Source organism: Trichosurus vulpecula, chromosome 1 (assembly GCF_011100635.1).
Source record: "Trichosurus vulpecula isolate mTriVul1 chromosome 1, mTriVul1.pri, whole genome shotgun sequence".
NCBI classification, from domain to species: domain Eukaryota; kingdom Metazoa; phylum Chordata; class Mammalia; order Diprotodontia; family Phalangeridae; genus Trichosurus; species Trichosurus vulpecula.
The window spans coordinates 309,514,311-309,528,394 of record NC_050573.1 but is presented as its reverse complement, the minus strand read 5'-3'; the positions used below and the strand labels follow the sequence as shown (position 1 = coordinate 309,528,394).

Below are 14,084 nucleotides of genomic sequence, written 5' to 3'. Positions count from 1 at the left end.
TTTGTCTCATACTAAGAAATGATTTCATATCTGGCTTTTCCTCTCTGGAAACCTTATTTACTACATTCAGGACAATAGGAGGTCATCTTTTGCTTGAGTTACTCTTGCTTGTATATTCAAAGTACAGTTATGTTTTTATAAGCTCTCATACATAATCCTTTAGACCTCAAGTGGTTTTGAACAGCTTCTTCCATGCTCAATGATTCTGTTCTTTCAGGCTGTTATATCTCCTTGTATGACATGCTACTTTTCCCCCATTTTCTCCTTTTTTCTGTTCTCTGTGTTTCCTCCTCTTAAAACTTTTCTTCACACGTTTGAATATAATGCTGGCAAATACTACATGTCAACAGATTGATAGGTAATCAGTAGGAAAAGGAAATTATTTTACTTGAGAAGTTTAGCAACTGCAAGGTATTCCTTTGATCTGCCTCAAATTCTGCTGCCTAAATTGCGGAATTTCAAAAAATAAGAGCCCCACAAATTTCTTTCAAGATATTAGACCTACTTGATACTGCTTCCCTTAGCAAAGAATGGTTTTATTACCTTTATAACACTTCATGCTTTGATGCAGATCTGGAAATAGATAAAAGCTTCATGTGTATTTTCATTTGAGAACTGTAGTGTAGATTCATTCAAATGTTCTGTTTGTAAGGTGTTTCTGAAGACTAAAATTAACTTCCTTGTGTTTCAGGAAGGAGAGCACGGGTTAGATGAACATAAGCTGCATATGTATCTTTCTGCCTTGCAGTCCTTGATTCCCTCACTGTTCACGTTGGTGCTACAGAATGCACCTTTCTCAAGCAAAGCCAAACTCCATGGTGAAGTGCCACAGATAGAGGGTATGGAACTTGCTCAATTTTGGGAGGAAGATTTATATTATTAAAAACCTAATATCTCAAGTAATTACTGTTTAAATATTCCAAAAATCACTCTTGTTTAATAATTCTTTTTTCTTTTTAGTGCATAAGTGTGTGGTTCTGGTGACCATAATTTATGTGACATACAAAGTTTATGGCTTCATGTATAGATAAACCTCTTCTTCATGTTTTCTAATATGTTTCTTTTTATTTTTTTTATATAGTCACCACTGCACCACTAAATTCAACCTGTTTTTCCATTTGGACAGTTAATTTTCTTCTGTTAATATATCTGAGTCTGAAAAAATTCATTTGATTTCTCTTGGTGCCTGCTTGAGAGGCTTAGTAATTTTTTCTTTTTCTGTTCTTCCCCAGCCTATACCTTCTTATTTTCAGTAAGAGATGAAAGAAAAAATGTTACTAACTATGTCATGCTATGTAAATGATTAGAGACATTAGATTCAGCAATCAATTGATCAGGGGTTTCCCCTCCCTTTTTTTCCCCAAAGTAATATAGTTTAGTTGAAACACATTTAAAAACTTCAAAAGATTTCATCAGTATGGATACTTCCTCTACAGATGCAGGTCCTAATTCACCTTTGGTAGATAGTTTCATATATTTCTGTGTCTCCAAATGTAGCTATTCAACTCCAGTTTAGTCTAGAATCTTTCAAAGTCTGTACTCAGCTGACAAAGCCATCCAGGATAATCTCCATGCCATTAAAAAAATGCGTTGGCGTGCCATTTTAGTTAAAGGTTAAGAAGTACATGAAATGAAAAATAGAGCCTTTAGAACATTTTCACTGTTACACAAAAGGAACTCTAGGTCACTCAGAGATTATGTCATGTGGCAATTTGCAACTCCACTGAACCTCTTCTTTGATTGGATAACTGTGCTGGAGCTACAGCAGTGTAGGTTACTCAGATCCCAAATGAGTAGTACACAGTTAGATTAGGTTCATTCACACTCTACCTCTCAAATCTGTTGCTGAATGGATGTATGAAAGATAGGTAAGAATGAGTCCCTCTCTCTTCTCCCCCCCAAAAGACAGGTAACATGTATTTTTTTTTATTTTAATTAAGTAAAAACTACTTTTTCATGATGATATATTAAAGAAGAACAAAAGATGCAGTTGACCAAGAGAAAGCAAGAATCACTTTCACACCTTTCATGTACTCCTAATTTTAATGCATCAAAATATATGCATTAAAATCTCTTTCATTCTGTATATAACTTTGTTTCATTCAACAGATATTTGTAGTATTAAGGACAAGGACTGTCTTTGTTTTTGGATTTTCTTTGGCCAAGTATTAATATCAAATGTCAATAAATTTGATACCATCTAAACAATCAATAAACAGCCACACAACGACCATTTACCTAAAGGCTAATGTTCACATAAGGCCAAATTTGTTTTGTTGCTCAAATTTCAGACCTGTTGTTTAATGTGGGTCCCTTATTCCAATGTAGACTAACCATGACATATATTACCCTGTGGATAAAATTAATTTCATAAATGTGTCTATAGTTATGCCAAAAGACACTATTATCTACAGAAATTTCCATTGTCATTTTTAAAATAGATGTTTTCTATAGGAAATGGAGCATCTAGCATTGAAAAAAGTTAATGGAAGTGTTTTTCCCCCATAGAATAGAATAAAATTAATCCCCAGAGTTAATAATTCAATTCCTGCTTTCTCATTTTTTTTTTTTGGCTTTTCTCATTTCCAGTGACCAGGTTTCCTCGGCCTGTGTCACCTCTCCAGGATGTGGCCACCATCATTGGGAGTCGTGAGCAATTAGCTGTGCTGCTACAACTTTATGATTATCAACTGGAGCACGAGGGTACAACAGGCTGGGAGAGCTTACTCTGGGTGGTGAACCAGCTGTAAGTTTTCCTATTTCAACTTCAATATGATTTCAGCATATCTTAATTTATGTCAACAGTTTCAATATATTCTCCCATCCTCCACCCCAAGAAACCTCATCCCAGAAAGTGGTGAAATCCACTTGTCTGAGTCCATTCATTTTGCCTCCCTCTCACTAAAGAAGTAAAATGGCTAAATTGTTCAGAAGTGAAGTAGATAATTATGAACTAAAGAACAACCTGAAAATTATAGACTAGCAATCACCTACTTAGGTGACTTCATTTTTGGCAAATCAGTGAACAATTTTTAAGTAAACTATTACCTAGTTTCACACTACTCACAATTATGTTTTTTTAAGGACTCTTATTTACAGTCATCACTAATCAAAAGGCCCACATGTTTACTATAGACCAGTGCTTCTGTTTCTGAATGCACAGTGACCAAAAATTAATTAAAAATCAAGTGCATAATGAATCTGAGGTGTTTCTCTAGCTTGGTCTTACCAGCAGCCTTGGTTCTGAACACAGAACATTCACACTTTGCACTGCACATGCCCTCAGGCCATGCAAAGCCTACCATTCCTGCCAAAGTTGAAAAGGTTCACAAGTGGAAGAAGTTTAAGAAGTCCTGCCATAAACTATAGTAAATTGTCCTTTTTCTAAAAAAAACGTAAGTCAGACATCTTAAAGTGCTTCAAACTGTGCAAAAAATAAAAAGGGGGTTTTTTAGACCCAGACTTGATTAAAAAGTTAGCATTTTTACCTGTTAAAGCATGGTCTTCCACATATTGTTTGATAATTTCTTGAAAACACAATATGATGTTAAATGAGTTTATGGAGTCAATCATAGTTATAGAACCAATGCCCTAATTGGCTAATCAGCTGAATACTGATGCCAAAGATTGTTGTTGCTTTCTGTTAGAATTTATGATGGATTCATAATATTGCAAAACGACGTTGGTTGCCTTAAGTAGGGATACCTCTGTTGATTTATGGATGTCTTGTCTTTTATCTATGAAGATATTATATTACCACATCAGTAGGCACTCTGATTTGTTTTTCTAGTAATGCTTATATATGAATTAAACCTACAGCCTTGAACACATTGGAACTGCAGTAGGCTGGTTAATTTATAGATAGGTGAGTATATAGGATGCACAAGGATAATACCTATCTAGATAGATGGTACCAGAGGCTCATGGAATGGATAGGCATGAATAGGTTGCAATTTTCATCATTGGAGGGGAATACCTAACATTGATGAAATCACAAAGCCTTTTGGGTACTTGAGTTATCATTTCATATTAACTTGTCGTAAACAATGTAGACTTTTTAATGGTTTTATACATTCCAAGGCACTTTTAACTGGTCCAGGACTGAACTAGGCCACTTTGCTTTTCATTGTGCTATCAGAAGTAAAATTTAGGAGAGGTGGGGAAGAATTGTAGAGGCGTTGACTGGTTGTTGTGCACAGTATTTCATCTCACATTATAACAAGGAAACAGAGAGTGATTTATAATACATGTTTGTTTTTTCCCTTTTCCTTTCCACATTCAGGTTACCACAACTCATAGAAATAGTTGGTAAAATCAATGTTGCTTCAACTGCCTGTGTCCATGAATTCTCCAGATTTTTCTGGCGCCTCTGCCGGACATTTGGGAAAATATTTACAAACACTAAGGTGATAACATACTTTCCATGAATTCTAGATACAGAGAAGTAGATGAGCCCTTTACTAGATTTCTCTGTTGATGTAGTATCATATATTTTTATAGAAAAATAAAATGCTTTATACATCTGCCCTAAAATGTTTTAGTTTTCAATCTCAGTTGATATTCAAGATCTAGGAATAGTATTATACACAGTGGGACCCTGAAAGATTTCCCAGGCATTGGAGTGCCAAAAGGAAAGTACCCTGACCAAGGTTTTTGAGATAATACTAGTGCAATACCCTTAGGTACAAAAAGGAAGTTAATAAAGGAACTATTGGGAAAATTCTTTAGCTGCACTATGTATGGAAGCTTTAAATAGAAGTCCTACCTTTGATTTCAGTGGAGGCAAATATTGCTATCAGTACAAACTTAATATCCCAGCTAGTTTTGCCATCATTGCTGCTTATTATGTAAGAATTTTTTTTAGATATTAAATTTAATTTCCTTAGCTCCTAAGTCATAATTTTACATAAATAATTACATTATCTTATAGTATTTTTTAAGAGATTTTTTGAGCTAACCAGTTGAGTTTGAATAGGCTCAGATAAAGAGGAAATGTAGCAAGCATAGTGTTGATAGAAAATTGACTCTATATCAGAAAGCTCTGAGCTCTGAATTCTCTCTTAACACATACTGGCTGGGACCTGAGCAGATCGCTTAGCCTCTCCATGCTACCAGTATTCTCAAACTTTAAGATGCAGAGCATTTGAAGATATGTATAGAGAGAATTTGCTCCATGAGAGTTCCCTTATGCCAATAATTTCACAAGTCTGATTGAAAAAGAAATACAAAATTAGGTCAAACTAGATCTTACATATTGAAAATAATAAAAATTTAAGTGATAAGTTTCATTCTAAAATTCAGAGCAGTTTTTACTATTAGACTTTTTAAGCATTATAGTATAGTGGAAAAAGTCATTTAATTTGTTAAGGAGTCAGTTTGTTCATCTGCAAAAATCCTTTTAAACTCTTAAGATTCTGTGATTAAATCTTTTATAATTGTCTGGAATCTTGGATTATTAAGACCATCTAATCTATCTTTCTATCCAAGTGATGAATCATACTTAAACTGTCCTAGACAAGTAAATGATTTTCCAGAATTTCCGAAGGAATTTCCACAAGGTCACCGTTTTAATATTTAACAGTTTTCATCAAATTCTGATATTCAGGTTTTGGGTTGGAGTAATTTTGAATCAACTAGATTGTTTTGCTACCCTTCTTCAACTTAGAGTCATCCGCAATGATATCTGTTCTTGTCCCAACTCTGATTACAAGTAGCCAAACCCCCCGTTATCTCCTTTACTTCCAGACATATGTATTCAGTACCCACCCCAAATGCCCACCTTCTTTTTTCACAATTGTGGCTCTAGATTAAGTGTCTTATACTGACTTTGGCTGTGTTGCTAACCTACTTTCTAACCATCCTGTCCAGTTTTCTTCTTTGTTATGAATCTAGCTGGCACAAGAAAAAATTGGTTAGAAAAGGTACTCTGAACACTTGGAGGGGGTGGGGGGGAGTGTTATTTTTTACCTCCTCAGAAGTAGCAGAATGGAATTAAAGTTACTTAAGGTGTAACTAGAATACCATTCAGCTTTACTTTGTTCTTTCATTTCTTTCCTTTTCATCTACCCATTCTAAACTAAATCTCCCATAATACTGCCTAATTAGAGCTGGTTGATTTTTTGGCTTTTTTTTTTTTTCATTCTGGTTTCATTGAAAAGTTCTTTGTGTTACTGCTAGTGTCTCTAGTTGTCTCTATTTGATCTTTTTAGGATCCTTTGCTACTGTAGTCTCACTTTCAATTCTGAGTGTTCTGTCCCTCTTGAAATGCCTTCTCTTTGAGAGTCTGCCTATGTTATTACAACTGTAATTAGACCTTTCTGAAGCCCTCTGAATACATAGATTAAGACTGATTTTGTTCCTCATTCCTTTCTAGCACTCTTCTAGAAATGTATTATGAATTCTGAAGTGATGTGATCATTTCCTTAGAAGCTTCTCCTATGCTTTGCCACCGTTTGTTAAAATTATGTCCATTTTCACAATTCTTCCTTGCTTCTTCTGTGAATGATAAATTCAGACGTTTAATAGATTGGGAAATTAGTTTAATTGAACTCTTAATTGGATAAGAAAAGTGCCAGAAACCCAGCCCTGTAGCACAGTGCTCTTTAAATAATATAGTAAGTACTTAATAAATATTGGTTGAAATGAATTGAATTCATTTGAAATATCTCATCACTGCCCTTTTTTTGCATTCCCTATTAAGTCCACATCATAAATACTTCCCACCTTCCTAGGCACTGTGTAAAATAATTCCAGGATATTATCACTTCTCTTTTTTTCTTTTGTCCTAAAAACAAACAAAAGAAAAATCCTAAATTTTCCCCGTATTGCTATCCCCATATTGCTATTAAGCTAGGTGTTCCCAATTCTGTATTACATTGTAGTTTTATTTTTAAAATAAATAGTAGCATTTTAAATTGTTTATTTAGCGATTTAGGATTCACAAAATCCTTTCCTCAAAAAATTATTAACTGGGTAGTTCAAATATCATCATCTCTATTTTACTGAACTGAGAGCTTAAGCCTGTGGTCACAAAACTGGAAAGTATTAGTTATCAGTCATTTTCAAAAGCCAGATTTACTATATTAATTCTTTAAAGAAAAAGCCAAGACTGCCTATGTAGCTTTCTCATATTAACTTCTGTAGATAATTTTTCACATTTATAATATTTAATGCACTAAAAGTAAAAATAAGTATTTCTAGAAAATCATATTACTAAGCTTACTTATCAAAATACATTTTAGCAGAATTTCTATACATTTTTTGGACTTTTAAATAAATACACACTTATAAATCCTAGGTGAATATGGAAGATTCATTCAACATAATTTAAATCAACCAAAATAATTTGTTTCATTCACTTCATGCCTAGCTGAAAAAATATTGAAATCTAATCACTTAAAAAGTTTGAGACCTAAGGCTTCCTCATCCTTGAGGAGCTGGTTTAAGTCCCCAGTACAATTCTTGTCTTTGGTCTAATTTCAGCTGATTTTAGCCCCATATGCAGAATGGTATGTTTCTATGCAAGACCAGTGTAGCTAGAATTACATAACGAGCTTGTAGCAAGTGTACAAGTGCTGAGGAAATTCAGTCACATCATATACAGTTTCGGTTGACAAGGGTTTTGGGATTATATAGCATCCACATAAGAAATTATTTGTAAGTCTTGGGCAAATGAGAGCCCTCTTGTCAAAGGAGACTAAAAATAAAATGGGTGCGGTAGTGTAGTTTGAGTCGGCTACAGGATTGGAGTCAGTATGAGGTAGAGGAAAGGGGGAACGAGTCTTTAGGTCTAGTTGAGATTCTGTCACTAATTAGTGACATGACCTAGAGTGTTGTTTGTTCTTTTGGTCCTTAGTTTATTCTTCTGTAAAAGAGGGTAATGTAGTAGAGGTGATCTTTAAAATCACTTCCAACTTTAACATACTGTGACTAAATATCTGCATTATATATTTAAACATTTCCCTTAACTTCTGTATCAAAGCTGAATTATTGAATCTAATGTAAGATTTCTAGAAAATTGTTATTAAAACCTTTGTTAGAACAGGCAAAGAGATAAGTGGAAATTTTTAAGTTTTGTGGCAAATTTGTTATTTAGATATTCTGTTTTGTTCTATTTTAAAGGAGCAAATCAAATGGAATTCAGTGTGTTTCAGAAATCTGGGTTTTTTTTGTCATTTCATAACTACAGCACATATTAGTTTCTGATAAATTCACATTTATTATCTCTATTCTTTTTCAAGGTTTTGTTTCCAATTTTCCCATGCCTCTAAATTTAGAAATAATGTAAAATTCTGATCAGTAGTTTAAACTAATGTTTTATAAGCACAAAATATATATGTATATATATTTTCAGTCCATTAAACCTGACATTTGGGGGATCTTTTTTAAACTTAGGTAAAACCTCAATTCCAGGAGATTCTAAGATTGTCTGAAGAAAATGTTGGTGAGTTCAACTTTTTGAAATATTGATGTTAATGTCTTTTAGAATTTAGTAACTAAAAATTAAACGTAGTTAAGTAATGGGAAAATTATGATGTAGGGTTCTTTTTCACAATTCTTTGTGAGTTATCTCTATAAATCTTATGAATTGAGACCATTGAGATATTTTAAGTTTGAGGGGATGTAGCCAAGGAATAAAAGGGTACTCAGGTATTACTATGCACAATTCAGAAGAAACATCAGGATTATTTAAGAGGTTCCCTCATTGAGTGACTATAGGACAGTTAGAAAGGGACCTGCTGTAAAGTGTGGATAAAGAGAATGCTTCATGGAGAATGAGAGGGAAAGAAAAATAAGTGAGAAAATCAGGTGTGTGCAGAAAAGAACTTAAAGAGCTGGAGGGAGGAGGTGGGAATACCAGGTTACTTCTTTTTGGTTACTTCTCTTTATGTGATCATTGTGGAGTGTTCATGGTGTTGGTACTAGTTTGGGTGAATCCTTACTTGATTACCACACCCCCACACAAATGCATGGTGTTTCCTTGTAAAATCTAAGCTGTCTAAAATATCACATCCACTTCACCTGAATTATATCAGCTAAGTTGTGCTGCTGGTTCCTTTTGGTGGAGAAGGCCATCGCCATATGACAGTCTGCTCCCTGTGAATTTGACCTTAGATAGCTTTCAACTTTTTATTAAAAGGAAATTTATTTAATAACCCTATTTGACCTGATACCCTGTTTTTCTATCGTTGTCTGTTTTGATAGTCATGGGCCACAAATAGGACTGGGGTGGGGTGGGGAGAGAGAGAGAGGAAAAGAGACGGATGTGTAGGTGAGTTCTGCAAATACTTTTTAATAGCCACTATGTATCACATATGAAGTTTAAGATATAATTCCTGCCATTGTGGAGCTTGCATTCTGTTAGGGGAATATGGCATACAAATAACTATAGTGTAAAATATGCTAGTGGGACATCCAGGTAGAACTATCCCATAGGCAGTTGGGGATGGGGGTCTGGATCTCAGGTGAGAGATTGAGGCTGTTGTACCAAATAGGATTTAAGTTATCTATGTCACTTTCCCATAACTCTTCCACCTCTACTATATTAAACTTTGAATTTCCCCTCTGGAAATCTATCTTTCCATCTCTTTATTTGCCTAACTACTCCCAGTCACACTTAGTCCTCACTAGGACTTCCACTCTCTTTACCATTATGTTTTTCCTTATCCATCACCTCTGCTGTGGCCTCAGTGCTTGTCCTTTGAAGGATTGATCCTAGAGAGATAGCCAGGTGGCACAGTGGATAGAGTGCTGTGCTTGGGAGTCAGGTGTTCACTCAGATATTCACTAACTGTGCAACTCTGGACAAACCACTTAACCTCTTCTGTAAAATGAGGATACTAACAGCACCAGCTTCACAAGGTTGTTGTGAGATTCAAATAAGACAGCACCTGTAAATTCTTTGCAGACTTTTAAGTGTATTTGATGCTAGCTACTATCATCATCATTATCTTTATTAAACAGTTGAATTACATACTCAAATCACTTGACCTCTTGCTCTATTATCCTTCACAATTTCCCATTCCTCAATCCCATTATATTCTCATTATCAGCATTTTCTGCTCCTTCAAGTGGTGACTGTGTCCATTATAGGACACTTAGTCATCTGGTCTCATGTAAGCTCTCACTACATCAGACTTCCTTCATCAACTGTTCTAGACCTCCTCACCCACACACACCATTTTAACCCATCTCTCAGTAGTTGATGCCATTCCTATTTTACTGAGAAAATTCAGGCTACCCTCTTTGGGCTACCTGGGTGCCTCTATTTCACATTTCAAAACTCCTCTACATCTTCACTCATCCTCTTATTCCAGTCTCAGAGGAAGAGGCTGTCTTTCTTGCAAAGCTAGCCCCTCTACTAATGCCCTCGATGCCATACTTAACTTGTAATTCCATACATACTTGCCTCTTCTGGGGAGTTCTTCAATCAACCATTCCACCCCACCCCATTCCCCAAACCCCATTTCTGCTGCTCAGTTATTACCCATTACTCAAAAACACGTCCAAGTCTTCCATATCACAAAAACCTTCATTAGATCCTGATACCCCTTTAAGCTAACATCTTAAAATTCCCTTCCCTTTCACTGCCATACTCCAGAAAGTCATCTGCTCACACACTCCTTCCTACCAACCACTCATTTCACAGTATCTTGAAACCTGATGTACTTCCCAGATGGAAACTCTTCTGTTGTCTCTTAACTGTTAAATCCAGTAGCCTTTTTCCATCCTCCTCTTCACCCTCTGTGCACCATTTGACACTGTCAGTCACCTTTTCTCCTAAATAATCTCTCCTGTGAATTCTAAGAAACTACACTCTGCTGGCTTTCCTAATTATCTGACCATTTCTCTTTTGCTGGATTGTCATCCATCTCATCATCCTTGAGCATCAGTGTACCTCCATGGCTCTCTTTTGAGTCTTACTTTTTCTCTCTATACATACTCTACCCTGGTCATCTCATCAACTCCCTTGACCTCCCCCCAAAAGTCTTACTATATCCAGTCCTACTGTCTTATGAACTTCAGTCCCCAGTCGTTAGCCACCTACCAGATATCTCACTCCACATGTCTTATTACCATCCCAAATACGACCTGTCCAAAGGATAACAGATTATCTTCCCACAAACTTCCAACCCTTTTTCAAACTTCTCATTTCTGTTGAAGGCACCACCATCCTCCCAGTCATCCGGAGTCATAACACTGGAGTTATCCTTGACTTATTCTGTTTCCTCACCCCTCAAATTCAAGTCTTGTCAGTTCATCCTACTCAGTATCTCTTCAGTCTGTTCTCTTCTTTCCACCCTCATGGCTACCACCTTAGTTTAGGCCTTCGTCACTTGTTATTCTATTGTAACCTTGTTGTTTACCCCCTAAGTCATCTTGCTTCTACCTTCTTGTTGTAATCCATCCTTCCACACAGCTGCCAAAATAATCTTTCTAAGACAGAGGTATGACCATGTCATTCCCATGTTCAAAAACCTATTTATACTCCAGGTTGTCTTATGATAAAATACAAAATTTCTCAACCTGAAATTTATTGCCCTCCATAATCTAGCCCCAATCTACTTTTCCTTTCATATACTTAACATTCTCATTATACTGAACTACTGGCTTATTCTCTTAATTTGTCACATCATCTCCTTTGAGTCATACAAATTCATGACTGTAAGCTGTCCCTCATAAAGTGCATTCCTTCCCCCTCTCTGCCTCACAGATTCTTATATATCTTTAAGATTCTTTTTCTCTATGAAACATCTTCACTCCATTTGTTAGTCCTCTTCCTCTTCAAATCATTGGTGTATTTCTATATAAGATGTATGTATATAATAGAGTATATTCTACAGTACAATGTCAAAGACATCCATGTTTAAATATCTGGTAGGTGCCTAATACGGGGGACTGAAGTTCATAAGACAGTAGGACTTGATATAGTAGGACTTTGGGAGCAGGTCATGGGAGCTGATGAGGTGATCAGGGTAGAGAATAGAGAGAGAGAAGAAATAAGATTCATTGTACCTATTTTTCCACATCCCCTCCGGCATTTGTCACTTTCCTTTTCTTGAGGGCAGGGGATTTTTTTTTTCTGTTTAATCTCAGAGCCTAGCAGAGTAAACATAGTAAGTACTTGGTAAATGAAGTTTTTGTTGTTGTTGTTGTTGTTGTTGTTGTTGTTTTTTAAAATAGCCCAGGGAGAGGGTGTTAACAGAACAGGGAGGCAGTGAAGTTAAAAGACCACACAGAACCAGGAGTAAGGAGATCTGGATTCAAGTATGGCTGTGCTGTTAACACTACCTGGGTCAATCACAGTGTCTTTTAGCCTCACTTTAGTTATTTGTCAGCCCTCCCTCATTCAAATCAAAGTCAACTGCAAGTCATGTCATCATTTCCCTGATGTCATGGTCCTCTTCGAGAACAAAAGACAAACACCACAACACAAGTCATTTGTAAAATGAGGGAAGTAATATTTCCTACTTACCTCATGGGCTGATTGTGAAGATCAAGTAATATATGTGTTTTTATAACTAATATAAACTGTTATTATATTTGCTATCTTACCTCCCTTTTCTCATTTCAAGTTTCCCTATAAGAAGCCTAAGCATTGCTTATCTTAGAAAATTTAGATTGTCATTTTTTTAAGTCATTCAAAACATATTTCCATATTAGCCATGTTGAAAAAAAAGCAAGAAAAATAAAGAGAAAAAAAATTCATCAATCTGTACTCAGTTCATCACTTCTTTTTCTGGTTGTGGATAGCATTTTTTTCGTGGGGCCTTTAGAAATGTCTTGGATCATTATATTGATCAGAGTAGCTAAGTCTTTCACAGTTGTTCATCATTGCACTATTGTTATTACTGGGTACTATGTTCTCCTGGTTCTGTTCACTTCACTTTGTATCAATTCATATATGTCTTCACAGGTTTTTCGGAAGCACTCCCCTCATCATTTCTTATAGCACAATAGTATTCCATCACAACAGTTGTTCAGCTATTCCCTGATTGATAGGCATCCCCTCAGTTTCTAATTCTTTGCTGCCACAAAAAGAGCTGCTATAAATAGTTTGTACATATGAGTCCTTGTTCTTTTTCTTTGAAGTCTTTGGAATGTAGACCTAATAGTGACATTGCTCAAAGGGTATGCACAGTTTTATAGCCCTTTGGGCACAGTTCAAAATTTTTCTCCAGAATGATTAGACTGGTTTATAGCTGCCAACAGTGCTTTATTGTGCTTATTTTCCCACATACCTTCCACCACTTGTCATTTTCTTTTTCTATCAATGTTAGTCAATCTAATAGGTGTGTGGTAGTACCTGAGAGTTGTTTGGATTTGTATTTCTCTAATTATTAGTGGTTTAGAGCATTTTTTTCATATAACTTGATAGTTTTGATTTCTTCTTCTGAAAACTGCCTATTTATATCTTTTGACCACTTACCAATTGTTGAATGGCTCTTATTTTTATAAATTTGGCTCAGTTCCCTATATATTTGAGAAATTAAGCCTTTATCAGAGGAACTTGCTATAATTTTTTCCCCAGTTTCCTTCTAATTTTGGCTGCATTGATTTTGTTTGTGCAATAACTAGCAAAAAGACTTTCTTGAGCTTCCATCTCATTTTGACTAGCAATTATACTTTACATGCTTATTTTTTATATGACATTTATACTTTGCAAACAAATAAACCAGCATTCATATTAAATTTTTTGCCATTATGGAGTCACTGAATACTTTCCTTCATTCCTTTGGCCTCTCTCATTCCTTTCTGTTCTTTGTGCCTGTTTTGAGCAATTTCATTTCACACCTTTCCATCACATTCTCTAAGCCTGCAGCCCCAGAATCCTCGGTGCCCTACTGCCAGGATAAGGGCTAGGAAGGAGCCCCAGATAAAGCCAAGAGCAAGGAAAAGTCAGGGAGCAGGCAGACCATTAAGTTCATTTATGTGCCCCTGACCTTCTCCAAGCTGGTAATACAGGAAATGTTTTGTAAACTGTGGAGTACTATATAATTATGATTTGTTGTTGGTACCATTGTTAATAGCTGGATAATGAAAAATATAAGTCATTGAAATTGATGTTTTCCAAGCATTTTTGA

At 35.6% G+C, this 14,084-nt stretch overlaps 1 protein-coding gene across 3 annotated transcripts in view; it reads left to right on the top strand.

The window, feature by feature from the left end:
* The window catches only part of RELCH (RAB11 binding and LisH domain, coiled-coil and HEAT repeat containing), a 143,208-nt gene that overhangs the window by 93,559 nt on the left and 35,565 nt on the right, over positions 1–14,084 (top strand). For all 3 annotated transcript variants that reach the window (XM_036755628.1, XM_036755624.1, XM_036755619.1), the window contains 4 exons: positions 692–839; positions 2,590–2,746; positions 4,283–4,406; positions 8,395–8,443. In XM_036755628.1, coding sequence (XP_036611523.1) covers positions 692–839; positions 2,590–2,746; positions 4,283–4,406; positions 8,395–8,443 — 478 coding nt within the window. The remainder of the gene's footprint in view (positions 1–691; positions 840–2,589; positions 2,747–4,282; positions 4,407–8,394; positions 8,444–14,084) is intronic.